General features: G+C 36.9%; 1 protein-coding gene across 5 annotated transcripts in view; it reads right to left on the reverse strand.

Moving 5' to 3' along the window:
• Positions 1-27,397, reverse strand: part of TAF4B (TATA-box binding protein associated factor 4b) — a 99,145-nt gene extending 71,748 nt beyond the window's left edge. Inside the window, exons 1-7 of one of the 5 annotated variants that reach the window (XM_072949077.1) lie at positions 22,595-23,015; positions 21,639-21,764; positions 20,527-20,649; positions 17,428-17,719; positions 12,480-12,593; positions 1,870-2,015; positions 504-611 (exon numbers count right to left, since the gene is read on the reverse strand). In XM_072949077.1, the coding sequence (XP_072805178.1) occupies positions 504-611; positions 1,870-2,015; positions 12,480-12,519 (294 nt within the window). In that variant the 5' untranslated portion in view covers positions 12,520-12,593; positions 17,428-17,719; positions 20,527-20,649; positions 21,639-21,764; positions 22,595-23,015. Of the gene's footprint in view, positions 1-503; positions 612-1,869; positions 2,016-11,463; positions 12,264-12,479; positions 12,594-17,427; positions 17,720-20,526; positions 20,650-21,638; positions 21,780-22,594; positions 23,016-26,383 lie in introns of those variants that run through there. The other 4 variants (XM_072949076.1, XM_072949079.1, XM_072949078.1 and 1 more) reach the window with 4 other exon arrangements.
• Positions 27,398-27,955: the final 558 nt, after the last annotated feature.

Below are 27,955 nucleotides of genomic sequence, written 5' to 3' on the forward strand. Positions count from 1 at the left end.
TGGAGAATCGACATCAAAGAATCGACTGATCACAGAGGGGAATTAAGGCCTAGCCAACCATGTTGGTACACAGTGGGACAACTATGAGAGGCCACATTTGCTCCAAAGCTCTCCGTCAGGTTGGCCAAGGCCTTAACTGGGCCCACATTTAGTTCACGCTCTTCCTCTCCTTCCCTTCACAGGTATCTATCCCTAATAAATACCCCATACACCAAAATTCCATCCCAGTACCTGCTTCTAGATACTGCAACACATGACTATTAGATGCATCTAGATCAATATTCAACTAAAATTGATATTCCAAGAATATATATGATGTTCATTTTGTGTTTCCCATACTTCCAACAGTTCCCAGTTTGATAGGTACCCTCATATAACACCAAATTGCTCTCTTCAGTGTCACATAGTCAGCAACTTATACATCTGGCAAGAAACAGCTAAGTAATAATGAAAGATGAGAAAATAACCGGTGCTCACATGGCCACAAGTCGGTCACAACTTACTTGTACCGAGGAAGGCTTTGGAACAGTGGTTACCACAGTAGTTCCTATTGGTGCCAACGGTTTAACAGGTGCCACTGCCACCTTCTTGATTAATTGTGAACTAGAATTCTGGGTGGGAGGGTGGGGGGCAGAGAGAATACAGAGTCATTAACATTAATAATTTAAAATCAATCAGTACTATGGCAGACATTAAAACACTATATCACAGCAAATGTCTTTGTTATAACTGGTTTTATAACCTAGGGATTTTGTGTACGTTTTCTACTATAAGCTTCACTGGTCAACTGGCCAGCTGACACTCATTTCATATTCTTAACGTAACAACTGGTTAAACAGATAAATACCATAGTATTTCAGCATTAAAATCTTGAATTTTACTCTTTGGCTCCCACATAAAACATCCTATTTAATGTATGATTATAAAGAAAAATCTGCTAACCTATCTTCTGAACTCCCAGCAAACAAGAAAGGGAAGGAGCAGCTATCATTGACAGATACAGTAATAGAGAAAATGACTGGCTAAGAACCTGGAATCAAACTGGAAGAGCACAAAACAGGGTGGGGGGTAGGGGGGCTGGCAGAAAATGATATCACACATTACAATGAAATCTTCTGTTAGGATGAGGCTGATTCATCAAGAAAATGCTATACTACCTTCAGCATTTTCAATTTAACTAAAGAAATTTAACCCATAAAAATACATTTTTTCAAACTCTGGCACTCAAGATAAGCTTCAGTTACCCTAGAAAGATTATCATGTATGTAAAATAAATCATTTTTTAACAATGCCAAGTTAATGAAATAGTAAGCAGATTTCTGAATTTCTTACAGGTAATTCCTGTAAGATATGGATAAAAATGAATACTATAAACTGTAGTGTTGCTATTTTACCACAAATTAAAATTGAAGCAGAATGCTTATTTTCTTTACATTTAGAGATGCAAATAGCCCTCTGAATATTCCCTTGAAGACTACAAAATTTTTGAGAATAAAGATTAATTTTTTTTCATTTGTTAAAGTGGCAGTTTATTTTTATTTATTATGTAAGGAAGGGTTAGGCTTATTTATTAATTCATTTATTTTTTAATAGAGGTACTGGGGATTGAACTCAGGACCTTGTGCGTGCTAAGCATGTACTCTACGGCTGAGCTATACCTTCCCCTCTGAAAACCACGTTTTTAATTTTTACCAAATGACAAAAATAAAAAATCTTGACTGAATTAACATATTCAAAGAAAGTCACTTAATTCAAAAAATTGAGCAGAATCATTTCTTCTATTATTTTTACTGGCAAATACATACACATTTGTATGAAGGTAACAGCTGGGAAACTAAGGAAGACGAAGAAAACTTTAAGGTATATTACCGGCACTGTGCAGATTTTGACCGTTTGAGTGTTCGTTGGTACAGCTGGCCTTGAAGTTATGTTACTTGTGGTCTCGGTTCTTGTTACCGCTTGCTGAGGAGATACCAACATCAACTGACCACTATTACTTTTGATCAAAACTGTTCCTATAGTTGAAAGAAAACAAAATGTGAGAGCTAGTAAGTGAAGCATAATTGTCATATATTTTGTTCTCCCATTTCTTTCAATGCTATAAAATGCTCTGAAAAAGTAATTAGTATATACTGAATTTCATGTCTACTAATTACCACATATAATATGGAAAAAATGTTTTCACTCTAAACTATTTAAAATATTAAAAGCCTAGGTAAGCACATGGCTGAGATACTCCTAAAGAAGGGAAAACACGTTTCCTTCATGACACTGAACTATTTATTAAGCCACAGTAGGTAAGATGGTATAGCACAAGACTACACAAACTGACCAATGGAATAGAATATAAAACTCCCAAATAAACCCCCAACAGCACAGATAGGTCATATCAAATTTTCCTAAGAACACTGTAGATCAGCGAGGAAAAGAGTTACTATTCAATAAATAGGGCTTGTTCAATTAGTTATCTATATGAAAAAGATGAAAAGTTTCATACTATATACAAAAATCCAAGGACATTAGGATACAAAGATAAAAAGTAAAAACTATTAAACTTTCTCACAATGTAGAAACTGTCATTCTGAACTTGGGATAGGAAAGACTTTTTTAAACAAGTAAAGTTTGATGCATTCAACTATATTAAGAGAACTTTTGTTTGGCGAAAGACATCATGAGGTAAAGTGATAGGCTACAAAACTGGAGAAAATTTTAGTTCACATACATTCAAAGAAAGAATATCCAAAATGCACAAAAGATACACTGATATCAATGAAGGGGAAAGGCAGATTAAGATCACAGTGAGATATCACTTTATACCTGCCTAGACAGGCACAAATTAAGAAGTCTAATGACAATATTAAGTGTGAGAGAGATGTGCAGCAGCATCTTGATGGTGGTAATTTGGTACAGCTGCTTTGTTCAAATCTACGTGATTATGCCAAACTGGTTCCCATTTCTAAAGAAATTCGTGTACTTGTAAGTAGGAGACACAAACAAGAATATTCATAGCTGGAGTTAGATTTCTGGAATGGCAGCATGAAGAGCTCAACAAAGTCATTCTCCAGCAAAACCAGCATAACTAGTGAAAATTATTTTTAAAAACAATCATTTAAGAACAGATCAACAAGATTATACTGTATAGCACAGGGAAATATATACAAGATCTTGTGGAAGCTCACAGCAAAAAAGAATGTGACAACGAATATATGTATGTTTATATATAGCTGAAAAATTGTGCTCTACATTGGAATTTGACACAACACTGTAAAATGACTATAACTCAATTAAAAAATGTTAAAAAAAACCATTTAAAATCTTTGGAAATTGCCCTAAGGCATTGAGAAAACGACTAGACAATTATTAAAGAGGATCTACTAAAACTCAGTAAGAACAGCAAGAATCTGTGGCATCTGAACCACGACCCACTCCCTCTCCCTTCTCAGCTCGGCCAGCGTGGCCAACACAGGGCCTCCCTCTCTCAAGCTCCCTGGGAGGCATCTTCCTGGGACGAGAAGGCCACTAGCATCGTTCATCTCTGCCACCCCAAGCTACATACAACAGAGAACAAATTTAAGACAAGTGCATCCAAGAGTTTCCAGGCTCCTTGTTTCACTCATTCCTACTCATAAAGGGAAGACTCTACCCCAGAGATGGCATACTAAGAATACTTGGGCCCCGATCACCTTCACCCCAGTTCTTTCAAAGGGTGGAGGTTTCATGCTGGAAGAGGTAAGCAGGGAAGACCAGAGGCTACCACCTATGCCCAGTACCCCACTCCTAAAGCAGGGTTATCATTCAGAAAGGACCATGCCAAGGTCCTGGGTCCCTGCTCCAAATATCTCCCTAGAGAAACTATTTCAAACAGAGTGTGGGAAAGGTCAAGGCTAAAGGCACTCTCAAATACAATAAACAATTAAAAGGCTATTGGTAGCTTCATGACAGACACAAGCTAAGCCATAGGCCTTTCTCTAGTTTACCAGAGAGAATAAGATAAAAAGTCAACTAAGAAGGGCCCTTTTGGGGTCAGAACAAACCTCAGACAATGACCTCAAACACCATCTCTCTAAAGGAGTCCATATTTAATTGGATCAGGCTATAGAGCAAGTTAGGCCCCAGGGCACTGTTGAAAATAAGAGAATAACTGGGTGCCAATGAGTGGAGACTAATAGCTAGGCATGATACTAGCAGAGGCAGAAAGCTTAATAGAGAGACTAGAGAAAGAAATAGTGAAAAAGAGTCCTCTGTCATACCAGGGTGGCTGTGCTTATGCCCAAGGCTGTACTCTGTGGTGAAAACAGACTTCACCAAAGTAATCCACCCAGACATTTAAAAATAAACAAATAATAATAACCCACTCTAGGGAGTAAGGACCAGTATTTAGAATTGGTACAATATACTGGTTTTGAATAACAAATTACGACACATGCAAAGAAACAGAAAAGTGTGGCACAGAAAAAAAAAATTGGGGGGGGTGGGGGGCAGGCAACAGAAACCTGTTATGAGAGGGAACAGATGTCAGATTTAACAAAGACTTCAAAGTAACCGTTATAAATATGTTCAAAAGACTAAAAGAAATCATGGTTAAAGAAGCAATGGAAGATATGATGATATCTCATCAGACAGAAAATACCATTAGAGAGACATTATTTAAAAGAAAAGAAATTCTGTAGTTAAAAAGTACAATAATTGAAATAAAAATTTCACTAAAGAAGCTCAACAGCAGACTTGAATGAGCAGAAAATAGGTCAGTGAACTTGAAGATAGATCAATAGAGATTATGCAGTCCAAAGAGAAAAAAAAAACTAAAGAAAAATGAACAGAGCTTCAGAGAAATGTGGGACAGTGATAGGCATACCAGCACAGGTATAATGTGAGTACTGGGGGGGGGGGGTAGAGGGAGGCAGAGAGAGGTATGCGGGAACAGAAAAAATTATTCAAAGAAATAATGGCTAACAATTTTCCAAATTTGATGAAAAATAATCTAAACTTCCAAATTGCTCAACAAACTAAGTAGGATAAATGCAAAAAGAGCTACACCAAGACACATTATGATAAAAATGATCAAAGACAAGGAGGAAATATTGAAAATAAGAGAAAAATGTACAAGAAAACCGCCCCCATTAGGATTAACAGCTAACTTCGCGTCAGAACAAATGGAGGCCAGACAGCAGTGGGATAGCATATTCCACTTGCTGGCAAAAACAAAGTAAAACAAAACTATCAACCAACAGTCAGATACTCACTAAAAATAGCTTTCAAAAAAGGAGGCAAAATAAAGATATTCCCCAGGTAAAAACTTAGAGGATTGGTTGCTAGCAGACACAGAATACAGGAAATACTAAATAAAGTTCTTCAGGCTGAAAACAAGAGACCCCAGAAAGTAACTCAAATTCACATGAAAAAGGGCACTGGTAAAGTTAATTTACAATTTTACAGTATAACTGCATATTACTGTCTTGTCTTGGTTTTTTAAAAACTGTATAGAACAATACATATAATTGTATCATTGAATCTATAACATATAGGAATGTAATATATTTATGAACAATAACACAAAGGAAGCAGGTGGGAGCAAAGTTGTGTTGCACTAAGGAAATGACTTCAGATGGTAACTCAAATATACAGGAACAAATGAAGAAAACCAGGAATGTTAAATAAGAAGGCAATAAAACAAATGCTACAAGTATATCCTTGTGCTCCTTTCTTCTCTCAGCATCTTTAAAAGATATAAGGTATTAACTATATAACAAGGTATTGTTGGGTTTGTAACATATCTAGATGCAATATATAGAGTAATAATAGCACAAAAATTAGAAAGGAAGTGAACTGAATAGGAGAAATGTTTCTATATCTCACTGAAATAAGTTAATATAAATGTGAAGTAAATTCTAGTAAGATATATACTGTAAGCTCCAGAGCAACCACTAAAAGACATTTACTTGATGCAAAGGAAAGAAGGAACAGAGGAACAACAACAAAAAAACGAAATACCAGAAACAAAAGTAAATGGCAGGCCTCCACGTACGACTGTATCAGTAACATTAAATGTGAATTGATTAAATATCCAATCAAAAAGCAGATTTAAAAACAGAATTTAAAAACAGGATCCAACTACATGCTGGCTACCTAGGACACACTTTAGACCCAAATATACAAAAATGGTTAAAGTAAAAGGACAGAAAAGACATATCATGCAACAGCAACCATAAGAAAGCTGGAGTAGCCACACTAATATCGGATAATAGATTAAAACAAAAAGTGTTACTAGAGATAAAGACAGTCATTTTATAATTAATAAGACAGCCAATGAATAAGGAAGATTTAACAATTATAAAAATTTACACACCAAACAACAGCCCAAAATATATGAAGAAAACCTGACATAAATGAAGGGAAAAATAGAATATTACTTGGGAGACTTCAATACTCCCCTTCACTTTCTTTCAGTAAAAGATAAACATCTAGGCAGAAGATGAACTAGGAAATCAAATACTTGAACAACACTCTAAATCGACCATACCTAAACACATCTATCTACAGTCTACTCTACCCAATAATAGCATTCTTAAATGTACATGGAACATTCTCAAGATAGACCACATGTTAAGACATAAAACAAATTTCAATAAATTTAAAAGGACTGAAATCATAGAACATGTACACTCTAACTACAATGGAATGAAATTAGGAAGAAAAAGAAATCAGTGAAACCCATAAATATATGGAAAATAATTACTCCTAAATAGCCAGTTGATCAATTAAGAAATTACAAAGGGAACCAGACCATACTTTGATACGAATGAAAATGAAGATACAACGTATACTCAAATTTATAAGATGCAGCTAAAGTAGTGTTTAGAGGCAGATTTATCTTTTTTTTTAACATTTTTTTATTGATTTATAATCATTTTACAATGTTGTGTCAAATTCCAGTGTTCAGCACAATTTTTCAGTCATTCATGGACATATACACACTCATTGTCACATTTTTTTCTCTGTGAGTTATCATAACATTTTGTGTATATTTCCCTGTGCTATACAGTGTAATAGAGGCAGATTTATACAGCTGACCCTTTAACAATGTGGGGTTTAGAAGCACTGATCCCCCACACCCTTGTTCAGTTGAAAATCTGTATATATCTTTACAGTTGGCCCTCTCTATCCAACAGAAGTTCTTTAACTGCAGATTGAACCAACCACAGATGATGCAGTACTATAATATGTATTTACTGACAAAAATTTGAGTATAAGTGTACCTTACACTTCAAAAGTGGTTTGAAGTATAGTTCAAGCCTGTGTTTTTCACAGGTCAACTGTTGTGGTAATTGTATTTTAAAAGGAAGATTCAAATTAATAACTTAACTTTCTATCTTAAGATACTGGGGGGGGGGGTAAAATAAAAAGTAAAGCAAACAGATGAAAGAAAATTAATGAAGATTAGAGCAGAAGTCAACAGAATAGAGAATAGATAAACAGCTGAAAAAAGCCAAAACAAAAGTTGGTTCTCTGAAACAGGTAACAAAACTGACAAATCTTTACACAGGCTAACTAAGAAAAAAGGAGAGAAGGCTCAATCTGCTAAATTCAGGAATGAAAGAGGGGACATTACCACTGATCTTACAGAAAGAAGAACAGGTGAATACTATGACCAACTGTAAACCAATAAATTAGATAACTTACATGAAATGGACAAATTCCTAAAACACACAAACTCAAGAAAATAGGCAACCTGAATAGACTGCTACCAAACAGAGATTGAATTAATCATCAAAAAAAGCATCCATGAGACAAGCCCAGTTCCAGATGGCTTTGCTGGTGAATTCTACAAAACATCTAAGGAAAAATGAATGCTAATCGTTCACAAGGTCTTCTAAAACTTAGAAGAGGGAACATGTCTCAATTCATTCTGTAAGGTCAGTATACCCTGATATTAAAACCAGACAAAGACATAACAAGAAAACTAGAGACCAACATGCCTTATGAATACAGATGCAAAAATTCTCAACAAAGTACTGGCAAACTGAATCCAGCAACACAAAAAGTGTTAAATTCCATGACCAAATGATATTAATCTCAGTATACAAGGTTGGTTTAAGACACACAGTTAATATCATACTTTATGGTGAAATGCTTTCCCCCTTAAATCAGGAACAAGATAAGGATATCTGAAATGAAGAATGAGACAAGGATGTCTAAAGTCACTGCTACCTCTATTCAACACCGTACTAAGAGCTCTAACCTGGGCAATTAAGCAAGAAAATGAAATAAAAGCCATCTAGAAGAGCAAGAAAGAAGTAAAATTATCTATACACACATATTACAATCTTATATGTAGAAAATCCTAACAAATTCATGAAAACACCGTTAAAACTAATAAACGAGTTCAGCTAGGAAGCAGGATACAAGAATCAATAAAATAAGTAAAAATCAATTGTATTTCTATAAACTTCCAATGAATAAGTGTAAATGGAATTAAGGGGGGGAAATCCATTTACAGTAACATCAGAAAGAATAATACGCTTTAGGAATAAATGTAACAAAATAAATATAAAACCAATACCCTGGAAACTACAAAACGTTGTTGAAAGAAATTAAAGAACATTTAAATAAATGGAAAGACATCCCATATTTTTGGGTCAAGAGACTTATACTTACCTTGCAGGATTGTTAAATGGATCAAATGAGACAACACTTTTGAGTGAATTAATGAATTTTAAGTTATTGGTAGTAACTGTTATTAATGCCAAAAGATTCATAAGCTTTGAGTCTATTTAACTGAAATGGGAGTTAAAGTGACTACACAGCCTTTGAAATCTAAACAGTGGATGGCGCATGCATTTGGTGAGCACTAAAGACTACAGCCTTCCATTTCATGAAGTCCAGCAGCACTGTGACAACTATGGAGCAGATGATCACGTAATATCCTCTTGATAAAGCCAGGGTGGAAACAAGAACCAAGAGCTTATTCAGGAACTGATTCAGGAATTGGAGAAAGATGCAAGACCTATGACATGTCTCAGCATGAAGGAGTTGATGAAAAAGGACCTAAGCTATTTCATAAGCAACTGTCACAAACTTCTGTACAGTAAGACTGGGAAGTAGAATTTATGAAGCACAATCTATGACATAAAAAAGCAATCAAGTCCTTACTCATCACTCTCAAACACATGATAGAAGAGACAGAATACCAAAAACAGAAAGAGTAACAGTTTGGCCTAAATCCTGTAAGTTCACAAAGAGAAGACTGAAGAGATCACCAAACACATTTGACAGACAAATTTTCAGAGTTTTGCTACAGTTTCTTTCAGTTCCTCACAATGCCTCCCTTTTTGTGTCCAGCCTTATCTCCTTAGAAAAACCTGTGGTGCATATTTATATACTTTAAAACTAGTTTTCACAGAGGAAATTCTGAAGTAAAAAGAAATCAAATACTTAGTATTCACTACCTTCGAAAAATCAGAGCTGACGTCTACGTAATTTAAGAATCCTTAAGTGATCATCTGCTAATCCTCAGTATATAAAAGAAATAGTACAAGACTCATAACCTTTTGAAAAAGTAACTTTATTCAGTGTTTCTATTTCATTACTCAACTACTGGTTATCTTATTGTGCACCTATGAGAGCACAAATCTAAGGATGCTCTTCTGCCACATGTCAGCAGAAATTCCCAAAAGCTGCCCTTCAAAGTACCTCCTCACCTCCTCTCTAAATAACAATTCCTGAAGGCAATTTAACTCCTCTCTTTTATGGGAGTTTCTCCGTGGCCAATAGCACAACATGTTTTCGTGTAGTGCATACTAGGCTGTGGTCCTAGTTTGCTGCTATTTTGCTCTGATAAGTTTCAGTTTTGGTTTCCTTGTGTAAAAAAAGGATCAGGCTCTAAAATTCTATAAATTGCCTTTTAGCACTGCTATTCAAAGAGGCATATTTTACAAACACACACCAAGTGGTAAGCATAGTATTGGGGAAAGAGCAGAGTTAAACAGACCTAGACTCAAATTCCCTCTGACATCTGAGTTACCTGTCATTACCCTTACAGACCTCTTTCCTTATTAGCTATTTATCTATTATGATCAATAAACAGAAGGGTACAAACAGTGTATAAAAAGTGCCCAATAATATAATGTTGTATGTCAATTTTACCTCAATTTAAAAAACTGCTTAGCACAGTGCACCCTCAATAGGTGATCAGTTTCCACTTACCATCAAGTTTTCATTCTTGAAAAGTTTTTCTCTCTCAATACTTGGATTGTTTCTAAACAAACTTCACTGACTAGATAAGAATTTCGTTTTCAACATATTAGGGGGTAATTTCATTCAAACACATTCATAACAACTTTATAAGAGTGCAGGCAGGATTACAATTTAGAATAAGCAGAAAACGTATCCAGTGGTGCATACAGCCTTAAATACATGTACCCCTGTACCACACAAAACTGAAACAGAACTTCATCAAAGGTGAAGAAAATCTTTCCACAATGTTCAAGACCAAACAGAACATTAGCTACAAAAGAGCCCCTCTCATTTTGCTAGGGGAAACTGAAATCATGTGAATCAAATGCTTCCGTATCTTTACCATATTTGCTGGTCATAGTTCCAATCGCTGCTAAGCAAAATACATAGAAGACAATATAATTATGAGTGAGTTTACTTCAAAGATAAGACATGATTTTTTCCCTCACTGTAATTACAAGCGACTTTCATTTGAGGAAAGAAACAAAGTAGAACTCTCAAATATCCTTCAGCATATTTACGTATATAATCACAAAGCAAACCTTTGCCTCAACCATGAAAAACTGTCCAACAGAGGAAACCCTAGGATGAAAAGTAGTCGCAGACTCAATTAACTGTAGCATTCACACACTGCTTCACATATAACAACCGCACGGCTCTGATCTGTTTGTCAACTCCGGCATTTACTCCCTGTGAGAAAGATTCTTCTAATTGAAAGTTAAAATCATCACACATCCAAAGATTGTGCTATTATCCATTTCTGATACTAGAAAGCAGTAAACTTATTTTGGCTTGATTAAATTTAAAATTCTCTTTCTGTCTTAACACACAACAACCTTTTAAAAACACTTTTTTTTTACATCGTAATCTAAGCGTGTGGATAAAAAAAAACTGACTTTTTCTCCATATGAAAATAAACTTGGCAATACTCCATCTTTTCTCACTTAAGAACCAATGCCTCAAAGGCCCTCCCGAATAAGCTGCTCCAGCTTTTACTGTATCACTTAGCTGGAAAGATGCTTTCCTTAAATATGAAAAGAAAAACTATGCAATACGAATTTATATTGCTTGTAAAGTCAAATCACTGCCCCGCAAAGTCAAGATTATGAAAGGTTCTCTTGGCTGACTTTTTAAGAACTACCAGAGAGAAGGTGCAGTCTCCGGCTGCGACGTTTCCCGCGTCACCGCTGGCTGAACCGACGGGTAAGCTGGACAAGGTGCGCGACATACCTGGAGGAAGCTGCAAATTAGCAGGCAGCTGGATTGTTGTGGTGTTGGGGGCTTTCACAGCGACAATCTGAGGAGCTGGCAGCCGAGGGCCGCTGCTGAGTTTAGGAAGAGCATTGGTAGGAGCCACTTTGGTCACCAGGGTCCCCACGGGGGACCGCAGGGGCTGGGACGCCACGGACTCCACGCAGACACTGACAGGAGCCTTAGTCACGGCGCCCAAGGCTACCGGAGTGCTCTCCACCCGGACGGGCAGAGCTGCGGCGGGGGCCATGGTCACGGTCCCGGAGGCGCCCACACCGGCGGTGGGAGCGGCGCCGGCCGGTTCTGTGAGGCCCGCGGGCATCCCCTAGGTAGATCAGCGGCAGCTGCGCCGCAGCCGTTCCGGGAGCACAGGCGAGGGGAGGCTTGACAAGCGGCAGCCGACTCCAGTGCAGTTCCGGCTCCACAGCATCGCTGAGGAGAGGCGCCGGGGCCGCGACACAGTAGTCAGCGACCAGCACTGGATGGACAGCAGGACCCCCGGGTCCCGGACCTTCCTCCAGTCCGCGCGGCCCCTCCGGTAGCCACACCTGCTCGGCCGCTCGCCGCTTTCTCGGCGGCGCTCACACGTGCGTCGGCTCAACCCGGCGCCTCAGCCTCAGGACCAGAAGCAGCGGAGCCCGGCAGCGCGGCTCCCGGAAGGGCGTCACTTGGACTCCCACCTCCCAGCAAAACTGTGCGCCGCGGATCCCCCGCCAGAAATTTCAAAACTCCAAATCCGGAGCGCCCGAAAGCCCCCTACGCGCGCTCAGCACGGCCCCGCCGCGCGGCCACGCCAGCCATGTTTATATAGCCACGCGGAGACCTCGCGCCTGCGCATAGGGCGCCGCCGCCGCCCCGGGCTTCCCCCGGAATCCGGCCGTGCGATTGGCCACAGACTGGAATCGCGCTCGTGACGTCACGAGGGACGGCTCCAGAGGGCGTTAGACTCTTACCCTGAATCCCGAGGAAGGCGGGGCGAGTTGCCAAAAACCTACCACGTGGGAAGGGCAGACCGCACTCGGAAAACTGCGGCATCCGCGTTCTTCTTTCTCCTTGGTATCCCAGTTGCGTGTTCCTTGAAAAGCCAGGACTGAACTCTCCACAGGCTTCTACTTTTTAAGGAAAAAATGTGGACTGATTTCAGAGGACGGTAACTCAGTCAGAATTCAGTCACGCTTCCTCACTGTTTTTCTGCGAGCTTGGCTCCAAAGCGTCGCTAAAATAAGCATTACATTTGACAGTGGAAAAAAACAGTCTGTTCCTTTCTTTTAAATGTATAAGAATGGCGTATAATTTTATCTGTAAAGTGTGCCTATTTTCAAGTAATTAATTTAGAGTTGAGCTGCCCCAAGGGAAAATCTTTTTCTTCCTTCGTGCTACTGTAGATGTCTCCGTCACCTCTGAACATACTTTGTTTACGTGTCTGTCTGCTTGAAAACTGGGACAGTGTCTTTTGATTCTTACATCCTCAGATTCCAGCACTTAATTCTTAAGTGCAATCCTAAAACACTCTTTGAATAAGTGAAAAGTGTGTGGTGAATGAATCAATAATACAGTCAAATATGGGAAAACTTTCCCCTTAGAGATCTAGTCAGAGAAGATGCCTTGACTTCAGGCTACTGTCATAATACATGTTTGTAGGAACCGACACTATACTTAAGGAGATTATGCAGGGAGGCAGGCATCTAGCCGTTTACAGCTTCTGGTTACCTCCCTCCTGTCTATTCCAAAGGACAAGATCCACAGCCTTCATACTTCACTGCGTTTGCTGTCCCCCATATCTCAGCCAGTCCAAATCAAGAACCCATTTCGTGACCCAAATCAATCGCAACTTTCCCCATTTTATGAAGACTTACTTGATCACTTACCTTATAGAAAATTCTTCCAAGTGGAGCTGAAGAGAGGAAAACTAAATTTATTGAGCACCTCTTGTGTGCTAGTCACTAGGAGATATATTTCCTTGTTTCTTACTTTTTTTTTTGTAAACAACCACTTCATTTTACTGACTTAAAAACTGTAGTTAAAAGAGTAATTTAGCCATGAAGCTGGGAATCTAACCAGTCTGTATGATGCCAAAGTACATGTCTTCCCACTACTCCACAAATGTCTGATTCACCATATATCCCACACTGCCCCTGGCAAATCAACTTGCACAGAAAAGGTATTTAATAAATATGTGCTAAGTGAATGGATTAAATGGAGCCGTGCAACATTTTCAGAAAGCAAAACCATCTAGTGCATTTGAATCTTAGACCTGCTCTTTACTAGCTGAGCAAATTGTTCAGCCTTGGTTTTTCTCTCCCCATGTAGCATAGTTTTAATAAGTGCTTGAGGAAGGGAAGTTCAAAGTTTGCTCTGAGGACTTTCCTTTTCTAAATTTCCATTAGACCCCACCCCCAACTCACATACCTTATTTAGGTATGCAAAAGAGAGGCTTGACTGAGGAAGTATTCTTTCTCTTTAAGGTGACCTTGAACATTTTTCTTTTAAATGTTTATATTTGCTTTAGAATTTGCCTCACTAATGAGAGGTTTAATTTTCTAGTTGCAAAGAATATACTCCTCCTTACCCAGCACAGGTAACTAGTGTCCTAAATATGGAGCGTAGTAATAATTAAGTTGATTACATTTTCTTCCTATAGAAACATAAAATAATAAAACATAAAATAATAAAACAGGATACATAGGAAGGCAAAACGCATCCTGTGTCTCTATTTATGTAAAAAAAATGCGGAGGGAAGATTATACTTTGATTTAATTAGGTTTATCTATTAAAATATTTGTAAAATTAAAGAATTGAAAAATACATATTTATTTACCTTCTGTCTTATTCCAAAGTACTAATCCTATTCATGAGGGTTCTACCCTTAGGATTTAAGGACTTCCCAAAGGCCCTAGTACTAATACCATTACCTTTGGGAATTAGGATTTCAGAATACAAATCTTAGGGAGACACAAATATTCAGACAGTAGCACCTTCTAAAGGAGGGACTAAGTCGTTAATTGTCCACATATTCTGCTCATCAATTCAGGTAATAAAACAAAACCGAACAAATACAAAATGTATGTTCCTAATATTTTACTAATTTACACACACACACAAACCCAAATTAACTAGGGCAAAACCAAAAGCTAAAGTTACAGTTATTGAGTGGACAGTGTAAATTATCCTTGTTATCCATTTGATTTTCAAAGTGCCTACAGTCTCTTCACAAAATGAAGTTCACTATAGAATTTAAACAGGAAGCCTTCTTTACCTGTGAAATGAGATCAGCTGAAAAATCTGCCTGAGAAAACAACTATTTGGCTAAGACGGCTATGGCCCCAGCTTCAAAGTGAGCCAGAAATGCATGCCTTCAAGTTCTATACCTTGAACCTAGTCCAGTATCTGTGTTTTGCATCAGAATATTGAAATACTTTCTGCAACAGAACACCACTCTGTTATTCCTTTCCTCTTAAAGGAATGTGGCTGAAACTTTTTTTTAAAGAGTTTTGACTTCATTAATGATTTCCATTTTTGGTGCCTTCATTAAAGGTTTAATGAAGTCTAAGGCACTTTTTAAAAATTTTTAGTATTTGAAAGACATGCTCCTAGAAAAAGTGGATATAACCAAATGATCATAACATAAGAGATCCATTCACACTATGGAATATTAATCAGCCATTAAGATTTACACTTGTAGAGGTACGTTTATGGAAAAATGATCATGGTATATTGTTAAATGAAAAAAAAGAGGTTATAAAATAGTATACAGAGTATGATTTCATTTTTTTGTAAATTAAAAAAAAATTTAACCAGTAGCAGATTAGATATATGCTCAGAAGAAAATCTGGATTATACACCAAACTGTTAACAGAGGACATGTTTGGAGACATTCTAAATGATCTTTTCAAAAAAAATTTCTCTGTGTTTTCTAATTCTTTTAACAATGAATGAATAGTGTTTACATGACCAAAAATTAACACAAGCTTCTTCTCAAAATATGTATTCTTAGTGACAACTGAAATCTGTAAACACAGCTAAGTACTCCCTAATCTCCCCCCCCATAGCATCCAAGAGACTTCACTGAACTTCAGGAAGTGGGGTACTTTCCACTGCCCCATATATGTAACTACAGGAATTTCCCAAATGTCCCAAACTGTCTCTCAATTTCATGCTTTTTCATACACTGGTTCACGTCCCTTCAAAGACCTTCCCCATTTGAAACATGTTCTACCTAACCAATTCCTATTTGGCCCTCAAAAGGCTATAACCTATGGATGAATTCAGTGCCCTATTCTTCTCCCACAGCACCTTACCATAACACTTATATTGTAGTATCCAAGTTGTTTTTCTTGTCTGTCCTCTCTCACTAAATTGTGAACTTCCTGACAGCTGAAACTGTGTCATGTTCATCTCAGAACCAAAAGAGAGAACCTAATACACAGTAGACAGAGTATTTCTCCAACTCCTGTTCGAATCCCAACCTCCTAGCGGCAGGAATTCTGTCTTGTCTGTGTATCCCGTGTCTAACAGGAGGTTAGTATTTCAGTTTCTGTTCTGTCTGTACTTTCCTTGGGGGATAACATTCTCTTCCATGGCTTAATTTCTATCTATATGTTTATGACTTCCAGATCTATCTGTCTTTGGCCTAGATTTCTCTCCTGGTTTCCAGACTTATGTGGTCAGCTGCCTACTGTCTTCAACTAGATGTCCCACAGGTTCAAACTAAACCTAACATGACATCTTCAAACCTGCTTTTTGTCCTATGATCCCTATTTCAGTGAACCAATGAACCCCCTTCCAGTTGCCTAAGATGTAAAATTAGGCGCTGACCTTGAGTTTTCCCTCTTTCTCACTCTTGTTTCAATCAGTCAATAGATCCTGTCAATCCTGGTGTCATATCTGTACTATCTCTATAATCCATTGGCTTCTCTCATTTCTACCATCACTCTTTTAGTTTAAATCCCTTTGGAGTTGAAGTGCACTCACTTAAATTATGCCAACTAGGCCTTCTCCATGCCTCCAGTATTGCGCCTCCATTCTATTCTCTAGAGAGATTCTATTTTATTCTTCAGATTTTTTCCCCCCAAAATGTTCCTTTAAGCATTAACATTATAATTATTATCATGACTCTTTGATTTAGGATTATTTTTCTTTCTTCCTAAAAGGAACCTAAAAAGAAAATAATTTCCATTTTTAACTATTTATAATTCCATCATTCTGGCTGAATTCTCATGTTTACATATTACTTTCTAATCCTTGTCCATTGTATACTTGCTACTATGTGAAGTACCAGTATGATTTTATATATAATTTAGAATTTATCTTTCCCTAAATAATTTTCCATGCCTAAACATTCAAATCAAGTAACTTACATAATCCCATACTTCTAAAATCTCTTCATGATCATTTTATGCATAATATTTATTAAGCAAGAACACATAATTGTTTGCACGAATAATTACAAATTATGATAAACACTATGAAAGAAAAGAACATGGTGCTTCAAAAGAGGCTAATGGGCAGGGCCTAATATAGCCAGGGGGCTAGGGAAGTGTTCCGGGAATTGAAAGAATGCCTGTGGGACTGAACTAGAGGAAGAGTGGCCTAAATGACCTTTGGAGAGGCCAAATGGGCTCGACCCCCTTCAAGGCTTAAATGTCATGTGATGTGCAAATGAAAGCAATTGAAATATTTAAAGAGGAGTAAAATGAATTAATTTACATTTCAAGGCCTTTTATTTGGAAATAATTTCAAATTTAGACGAGAGCTGCAAGAAATAGTACTCACAACTCCCATATCCCCTCCATCCAGATTCACATTTTGATGTGTTCATTTGCTCTCCCTCTCTTCGTGTATAAGTGTGTGTGAGTGTGTGTGTGCGCACGTGCGCGCATATACAGTATATATACATGCTTGATCCTCATTACTCACACTTTCCAAATTTGCCAGTTCACTTACTTGGTAAAATTGATTAGTGCCCCCATGGTACTTGCCAGGTCTTTTGCAGACGTTTGCAGAGCAGGAACAATTTGAATTGTTCGACGCACACTTTCCCAGGTGAGCTCAAACAAGGTGGTGCTCTGCCTTCTTGTTTCAGCTCTCATACTGTAAACAAGTGTCCTTTTCGCAGTCTGTCTAGTGTCATGTTTTACATGCTTTTGTCCTTTTTGTTGATGATGTCACTAATGATGCCCAGGCACAGTGCTCAAGTGTGGTCTAGGTTCCTAAGCGCAGGAAGGCTGTGATGTGCCTTACGAGAGAACAGATGCGTTAGATAGGCTTCACTCAGGTGTGAGTTGTAGTGCTACTGGTTGTAAGTTCAATGTTAGTAAGTCAACAGTATAGATTAATAAGGTGTCCTTAACAGAAACACACATAAAACAAGGTTATGTATTGATGGATAGTAAAAAAAAAACTGTTATAACCAGGAGCTTATAGAAACCTAACCCTGTGTATCTTCCAGGAGCGATTTTTGAGTATTTGTTAATTCAGTGTTCTGCGACTTAATAGAACAGAATCTTCACAAACAATGAGAATCAACTCTAAATACACTTTTTCCCTGAACTACTTGAAAGTAACTTGCAGACACGCCCCACTATTCCAAATATTTCAATTTATAATCCTAAAGACAAGGAATTACTATAACCACAGTACAATTAACAAAATTAGGAAATTTAACATTGATACAACTATTTAGTCAACAGATATTAAATCAACAGATCTTTTTCAATTGTTGCTATTTGTCCCAATAATTGATTTTTGGGGTACTAATAATGTTTTTTATAGCAAATTTTTTCTAGTCCAGGATCTAATCTAAAATCATTCATTGCATACAGTTTTACATCTCTTTAGTCTCCTTTAATCTAGAACAGTTCCTCTGCCCTTGTTTTTCATGATATTGCCATTTTTGGAGAGAACAGGTGCTTTATTTTGTAGAATGTCATTAACTGGGTTTGCCTGTTGTTTCCTCGTGGTCAGATTTAGGTTATGCATTTTGACAGGAACACTACATGATGTTATGTCCTCTGTGTCACATAAGGAAACATGATGTAAATTTGTGTTCTTATCATTTACCTTAAGTTTGATCCCTTGTTTATGTTGATATATGCCAAGCTGCTCACTGTAAAGTTAAGATTTTTCCTCTTTGTAATTAATAAGCAGTGTGGTGGAACATACTTCAAAACTGTGTAGATATCTTGTTCTTCATCAAGCTTTGCCCTATTAATTTTAGCATCCATTACTGACTCTAGGCTGAATTGGTTATTACTATGATGGCAGCAAAATGGTGATTTAAAAAAACTCATTACATTATTGTTTGCCAGTCTACTGAAAGTAGTTTTCCCATATCTCTTATGTATGTATGAGCATGGATTCATGCATTCTTTTTTAGTCAATGAGCTATGATCAGTTACTGTCATGACTTATTTTTATTCTCAAATTGTCCCACATTTAGACAGTAGGAACTCCTTTGTTTCTTGTGTCCTTTTGCTGTATCCTTGTCATTTTCTGAGTAACGTAAGTTCTTAAAAGACCATTCTAGTTATTATATGGAGAATAAACTTGGGGAAGACAAAAAAGGCAACAAAGAAACTAGTTGCATGGCTCTTGTAGCCGACCAGGTATGAGATGAGGGTGGCTTGAAATCGGGTGGTAGCAGTGGATAGGTTTGAAATGTATTTTGGAGGTAAAACTCTGTGGGTATTAGTGGTAAACTAAGCAAAGTAGCTTAGGGAGTGAAAAGTGTTAAGAATGACTCTTGTTTCTAGCTTTAGAAACTGGGTGGATGGTGATTTCATTCACAGTGATGCGGAAGACTGGAGATGGAGCAGCTCTGATGGGAAAGATCAAGAGTTTAAGAAAAATCAAATGGAACTTGAAAGTGAAACAAACAAAAAAAGAAAGTGAAACAGAAGCTAGGTTTTCTATCACCTTTCTACCTGCACTTCCTGACACAGTATGGATTATACTTGAAGTAATGAGACTGGATGTTATCAATGAAGGAGAGAAGGTACAATAGAGAAGAACTCATATCAAACCTCAGCATTTAATGGTATCCATTCTAAGTTTCAACAAGTTCTTCACTATATCTTCCCTATACTCTCAAGTAATCCCACCTAATGTATTTCATTTTATTTCATCTCCTCTTCTCTTTTTTTATTTCAGAAACTTCTGAATGAGAAAAGATTTCAAGTTTTCAAGACTTAATATTTGTTGACTTCATCATTCCTACAGCTTTATATACATTAGATCTGGGTTTAAACTTAGATTTGCAATGTCTCTTAAGTATCAAAAATCTGAGAAGACTTGCAGTAAAGCAGCTGTTTTCAAACTTTTCCATCTCAGGAGACTTTTACACTCTTAAAACTTACTGAGGACCCCTAAATCTTTTGTCTGTATGAATTATATCTATCAATATTTACCATGTTAGAAATTAAAACTGAGAAAATTATAAATTATTTCTTTATAGATCCATTTAAAAATACCAATAAAAGCCTCATTACATGTTATATTAGTCACGGCCCATTCAGGGGACAGATACCACATCAGTTATTTGAAGAGGGAAAATTTAATATAAAGAATTGTTAGTTACTAAAAGGTAGTTAACTACTGAAAAGAGTAGAAGAGGATCCTAAGGCATCTACAAGTAGCAGGTGCAAAAAAGCATCTACTCCTTCCAGCTAGGAGGAGTGGACATTCAAACACTCCTCACGGCTGAGATTCAGACCTCCTCAAAGAGGTCGCTGAGCACACAGCCTGGCAGAGATGAAGAAATGTGCCAGAGAGAACAGGCTGTTGCTGATCTATAAAGCCACTGAAGGTGGGGAAAGCATGGCCCAGGGCTGTAACTGGAGTTCATTTGCACTTAATAATAGTGGAGGGGGAGGGTATAGCTCAGGGGCAGAGTGCATGCCTAGCACACAGGAGGTCCTGGGTTCAATCCCCAGTACCTCCACCAAATAAATAAATAAACCTAATTAACAACCGCCCCTGAAAAAAAAAAAAAACACACCACCTTTAAATAATAGCAAGTACCAGAATGCAGAAGCAAATAGTTACCTTTTGCAGTAGCTCTGCAGTATGGCCTCAGCGCCCTCTACTGGGGAAGTTTAGCATTTCATTAGCTGGCAAAGGAGAAATGCTTCCAGGGTCCAGAGGAAAGAAGAGGGCAAAGATTTGTAGCTGAGAGACAAAAAATTGGTAACTAGCACACATATTACCATACATATTTTACAACATTTCATAAACATTTTAAATGAAAAATAACTATAGTTTTTTTTTTAGCCAGAGATGCTCACAGATGCAAGTATGAAACAATTACTAGACAGTATGAAACAGGTCACAACAAAGAGCTTTGGAGACACAGAGGACAGGCCTCTAATCAAGCCTGAGGAAAGGCTTCTTGGAGAAGACTACCTGGGTGAGTCATAAATTTCCAGCGTCAGCTCAGTCAACAAAAAGGAGGAGGAAAACAGTCTTTTCTGTGAGGAGAAGCATGTGTGTGCTCCCCAGATCAGACATACGCAGCCCCTTGCAAGAGAACTGCTTTCCTGGCATGAAGGGCATCACAGGGTGGAACTACCTGACTTCAAGCCACTGGCCACTGCTGGCTGGACAAGGAAGCTGGCCCAAGGGCAGCCAATCCTTTGGCCACAATGACCCTGGCCAGGCCTGATGCAAAAATATCAGCTAGTCCAAACACATTTATTCCTGCAGAATTGCAACTGGGAACCTTGGAAAGAGAAGGGAGGTTAACTATGGAAGCCACATGATCAAATTAAAAGAGAGGCTAGAGAGGCCATAATGCACATGTATAGGCTAGAAGGTTATAAGGGAAGAGAAACCACGAGTTAGCATAAGCAAGGAGTTAAAGAAAGAAAATGAGGCTGAGAAAGCGAGAGTCAAGAGAGAAGAACAGATGTGTTGTAAGGAACTGACCCTATTCAATATCAGAGTTAAGACTCAAAAGCTCTTGATGCTGCTATTCCTAGAAGGCAAAATGATGTTATTGTTTCTAGTTTTGTACTTCCCCATGAGAGCCCTTATTTCCTTGAATCCTTACTGGAATGTTGTTTCTTTTAACCAAAAAAATCTCAACTGAAATGGGCATAGCGAAAACACGACACAATATACTCCCACATATGGGAAATGGCAAACAGAAGTTTATTCACCTGCAGCATTATCTGCAATAGCAACACCATGAACAGTAAGTTCATCAACAGAAGACTGGTTGAGAATTTAACCTTACATCTGGAAAGAATGATACTCTCATGGGAAGATCCTCAAAGCTATGTTAACTGAAAAAAAATCAAAGATATTAAACAATATATAGTCTGCTGCCATTTGCATTAAAAGAGATCTTCTTATATGTTTGCATATGCATGGAATATTAATGGAAGTATAATGAAAATATCAGTGGAAACATACTGATTACATGGGTTGTCTCCAAGAAGAGAAACTCAGTTACTGGGGGTCAAAAATGAGATGGTGTATTTGTACCATTTTTTTGTGTTTTTATTTCATTTGTACCATTTAAAATAATATGTACCATGTGTATCTATTATTTATTAAAAGTAAGTTAATGATATAAAAATTTCGTTTCAATGTGATTATTACATGCATTTCTTCTATTTATTTCCTATATATGCCCCTTGAAATCAAGATCTTAAATATTCTAGTCATCTGTTTTCTCTATATGCAAATCACATTGCACCTTTATAACTCTCTATTAAAAATACAGTGAAAAAAACTTATAATTTTTAATCAGATGAGGCATTTTTGACCCCTCAATTACCACTAAAAATTTATGTGGAGGTATGATAAAGTAATTGCTTACTTTGTTTCTAAAGAAATCTCAATGTATGAAATCTATATATTTCAATTAAATATGTATATTTAATATACATTATTGATGTACATAACTGAATATGTATTATTATACATAACTGAATACTTATATCCAATTAAGTTACATAAACCATGAGAATGCCTGGAATGAAAAGCCCTAAGGAAACATGAGATTAAGTGGGTTTTTTTTGCATACTTGGAGAGTATTTATTTCAATCACATCCTTTTCCAAAGATCAAGCAGAAATTTACTAGGTTCCAAATGGTCTTTCAAAACTTACTGTGCAAACCGCTGATCTGCTTCCTAAGAGAATTAGTCATGATTTCATTTCAAATGATGGTGAGACTGTCATGTCTTTCATTACTTCACTCACTTGGTTGTTTTCCTCAACATGACCAGGAATAAGGGAAAAAGAAATTTTTAAAAAGAACTGTGCTAACTTAGTAATGAAGCGAAGCTGTCTCTAGCTCTGTTAGACAGGGGAATATTGTAACGAACACTCATACCACCATTAAAGACATATGATGTGGCCAGCACAGTTGAAGCCCCTTGTATTCCCTTCTCTTCCAACCATTCTGATTTTGCTTTTTATTTTTATTACATATGGATACATTCATAGACAACAAAATATAGTTTGCTTTTAATTTTTCTTAATGTGCTTCTGAAAGTCAAGATATGCATGTTTAAACTTCCTTACAACTTTTTTCTGCATTGGATGTTTTTGGATTTATAACTGTGAAGTACATAATAATTAAGTATAGATAATTTACATGTACAGTTTAGAGAATAATGAAGTGAACCTGCACATGCTCACCACCCAGCTTTACAAAAAGCCTTACTGTTCTTGTGCGTTCCTCTCCCTGGTTCCCAACAGAAGTACTCACTGTCCTAAATTTTGCAACAACTGTTCCCTTGCTTTTCTTCAGTTTTACTTCATTGTATCTGTTAAACACTATATTTAGCTTTGTAAGTCTTTAAGCTTTCTATAAACATTCAATTGTGTTTACACAATTGGTTTTAGTTTTTGCTCAATGTTTTGTAGACACATCCCTGTTGATACATGTAACTGTACTGTCTTCTTTTTCCCTGCTATATGGTATGCTTCTGTATGAACAAATCACAATTTATTCATTCTCTTATTGATGAATATTAGGTAGTTTCTAATTTTTTTTTTGCTATCACAAACAAAGCTTTTGCATCTGTTTTTATGCACATACAGTAGAGTTTCTGTAGACTGTATACCTCAAGAGTGGAATTACTGGCTGACAGGCACATGCCTTTTTGACTTTCTAGATCTCACTGCCTTGCTGCCCAAAGCAGCTGTCCTAAGTCTAATAGCAGTAGATCGTTCTTTTGGCTCCAAGTGCTCAGTAACATTTCACAGTCTTTTTTTTTCAACTTACGTATAGTCAGTTTACAGTGTTGTGTCAGTTTTGAATGTACAACATAATGCTTTAGTCATACATATTCTTTTTCATTACAGGTTACTATAAGATATTGCATAAAGTTCCCTGTGCTATACGGTAGAAACTGATTTATCTATTTTATATATAGTAGTTAGTATCTACAAATCTCAAACTCCTAATTTATTCCTTCCCAACCCCTTCCCCTCTGGTAACCATAAATTTGTTTCTGTCTGTGAGTCTGTTTCTATTTTGTAAATAAGTTCATTTGTGTTATTTGTTTAGATTCCACATATAAGTGATATCAGATGGTATTTTTCTTTCTCTTTCTGGCTTACTTCACTTAGTATGACAATCTACAGGTGCATCCATGTTGCTGCAAAAGGCATTTTTCTTTTTTATGGCTGAGTAGTATTCCATTGTGTGTGTGTGTGTGTGTGTGTGTGTGTGTGTGTGTGTGTGTGTGTGTGTGTGTGTGTATTTATCACAACTTCTTTATCCAGTCATCTATCAATGGACATTTAGGTTATTTCCATGTCCTGGCTATTGTAAATCATGCTACTTGAACATTTCACTAACCCTTTACAGTCATTTAAAATTTTTGCCAACTTTCGTGGGTGTCTCATCATTTCCTTGATTAGTGTGGTAGAGAATCATTTAATAAGCTCCTCATAAAGAGAAAATCATTCAAGTTTCCTCTTCTGTGAACTGCCTGTTTAAATGGTCCACCCATTTTTCTGTTGCACTGTGTTTTTCATTCCTTTGAACCAACAGTACTTTATAAACTCCAGGCACACACCTTTTATCAGCTATATGTTACAAATGTCTTCTCCCATTTGTGGCCCATCTTTTCACTTTCTTTATGGTATCTTTTGATGTAGAGAAGCTTACATTTTCAGGTAGTTGAATTATCAATCTTTTCATTAAGTGTTAGCACTCTCTATATCTTGTTTAGATGAAAGTCTTTCTTAAAGATCTTTTCCTGTATTGTCTTCCAAAAGTTTCATCTTTTACTTTTAGGTTTTTAATTCATCTGAAATTGATTTTTTTAAATGGTGTGAAGTCGAGGTCCAATTTTCTTTCTTTTCAAATGGGTAACCAGTTGTCCTATCACCGGTTACAGAAGAGCTTATTCTTTACCCACTGAACTGCAATCTTAGCAACCATTACCAAGTATCCCAGTGAAGGTGGTTGTGTTTCTAGGCTTTTTATTGTCTTATTCTTAGTTTGCTTATTCCCTGTGCCAGTACAACTTCCTCCTAGGCAGCACCAGCATCTGCTCAAATGCCTTCTCTGATTTTCAGACTCCTTTCTGTTTTTGGCCTCTGGGGATTTCCTTTACTTCTTGTAAGTTCAGTTATGCATTTAAAGGGATGTTTGTTAGATTTTATCCAGCATTTCTATGCTTGTAGTGAGAGTTTTTTTTCAGACTGTCTAGTTAATGATAATCTAACGATTGAAAGATGTTTGTGATCATCTCACCTTGAGGATATGAGGGAGAAAAGCACAAAGTGCTTGCATATTCCAAGTGACATTTTAAATAGCAATAATGATTGAGTATACTTTGGCTAAAACTTCACATTAAATAAAAAATCACTTTGTATAGGTCAGCAAAACCTGGTCTAATCTGGTCTAATGTGTCATTTAAGGCCAGTGTTTATTGATCTTCTATCTGAATGATGTACCCACTGATGTAAGTGGGGTGTTAAAGTCCTCTACTATTATTGCATTATTGTCGGTTTACAATCTTAAGAAGTACAAAGCTAGGGGTATTATACTCCCTAATTTCAAACTAACTACAAAACTACATTCATCAAAACAGTATGCTACTGGCACAAAAACAGACACATAAATGAATGGAACAGAAAAGAAAGGCCAGAAATAAACCCACGCCTAAGTGGGCAATTAATCTATGACAAAGGAGGCAAGAATATGTAATGAAGAAAAGACACCCTCTTCAATAAAAGGTGTTGGGTAAACTAGACAACCACACACAAAAGAATCCAACTGGACTACTGTCTCACACTACGCACAAAAAATAAATTCAAAATGGATTAAAGACTTAAACATAAGACCTGAAACCATAAAACTTCTAGAAGGAAACATAGATAGCATGCTCTTTGACAATGGTATTTGTAATTTTTTTTTTTCGTATGTCTCTTCTGGCAAGAGAAGCAAAAGCAAACATAAATAAATGGAACCTATTCAAACTAAAAATCTCTTGTACAGCAAAGGAAGCTATCAACAAAATGAAAAAGGCTACCTACTGAATGGGAGAAGACATCTGAAAACACTATAACCCATTAGGGGTAAGTTTATCCAAAATATACAAAGAACTCATACAACTAAACATCAAAAAACCAAAAAACCCAATTTTAAAAATGTATAGAGGATCTGAATAAACATTTTCCCAAGGAAGACAGCCAAACGGCACATGAAAAGATGCTCAAAATCACTAATCATCATGGAAATGCAAATCAAAACCACAATGAGATACCATTTCAAACCTGTAAGAATGGTTATTATCCAAAGGACAACGAATAACAAGTGTTGCCAAGAATGTGGAGAAAAGGGAACCCTTGTGTACTGATGGTGAGAATGTAAACTGGTGCAGCCACTATGGAAAACAGTACAGAGATTCTTCAAAAAATTAAAAAAAGAAGTACCTTATGATTCAGCAATTCCACTCCTGGGTACCTATCCTACGAAAATAAAAACACTAATTAGAAAAGATATTCCCACCCCTATGCTCCCTGCAACATTATTTACAATAGGCAAGATATGGAAGCAATTGAAGTGCCCATCAATAGATGAATGGAAAATGTGGTATAATCAAAAAATGGGCAGAAGACCTAAACAGACATTTCTCCAATGAAGACATACAGATGGCCAACAGGCACATGAAAAGATGCTCAATATCGCTAACGATCAGAGAAATGCAAATCAAAACTACAATGAGGTATCACCTCACAGCAGTCAGAATGGTCATCGTTAAAAAGTCCATAAATGATAAATGCTGGAGAGGGTGAGGAGAAAAGAGAACCCTTTTACACTGTTGGTGGGAATGTAGTTTGGTACAGCCATTATGGAAAATAGTATGGAGATTCCTTAAAAAACTAAAAGTAGACTTACCATATGATCCAGCAATTCCACTCTTGGGCATACATCTGGAGAGAACTGTAACTCAAAAAGATACATGCACCCCAACGTTCATAGCAACACTATTTATCATAGCCAAGATAATGGAAGCAACCTAAATGTCCACTGACAGACACACACACACACACACACACACACACACAATGGAATATTACTCAGACATAAAAAAGAATGAAATAATGCCATTTGCAGCAACATGGATGGACCCAGAGATTATCATACTAAGTGAAGTAAGTCAGACAGAGAAACACTTACATGTGGAATCTAAAGAATGATATAGGTGAATGTATTTACAAAACAGAAACAACTCACAGATACAGAAAACAAACTTACGGTTACCAAAGGGGAAAGGGGGAGGGGGCATAAATTAGAGGAGTCTGGGATTAGCAGATACAAACTACTATAAAATAAACAACATCCTACTGTATACCACAGAGAACTATCCTCAGTATGTTATAGTAATCCATAATGAAAAAGAATTTATGTACATACATATGTATAACTGAATTATTATGCTGTATACCAGAAACTAACACACTGTAAATGAAATATACTTCAATAAAACTGAATAATAAAAAAAGAAAATGTGTGTATATATACACGTATGTATGTATGTGTGTATGTATGCATTTATGTATGTGTGTGTGTATATATATAAAAATATATATAATGGAATATTAGCCATAAAAAAGAATGAAATCTTGCCATTTGCAGTAACATGGATGGACCTAGAGGGTATTATGCTAAGTGAAATAAATCAGAGAAAGATAAATACTATATGATTTTACTTATATGTGCAATCTAAAAAAAAAGAAATGAAAAATAACAAAGCAGAAACAGTTACAGATAAGGTGAGCAAACAGGTGGTTGGTTGTCAGAGGAGAGGGTGGTAGAGGAAGAAAATAAATAGGTGAGGGAGATTAAGAGGTATAAACTTCCAGTTGCAAAATAAATGAGTCACTGGTATGAAATATACAGAATGAGGAATATAGTCAATAACTATGTAATATCTTTGTAGGGTGACATACTGTAACCAGACTCATGGTGATCAGTTTGAAATGGAGAGAAATATCAAATCA

Source organism: Vicugna pacos, chromosome 24 (genome assembly GCF_048564905.1).
Source record: "Vicugna pacos chromosome 24, VicPac4, whole genome shotgun sequence".
NCBI lineage: Eukaryota > Metazoa > Chordata > Mammalia > Artiodactyla > Camelidae > Vicugna > Vicugna pacos.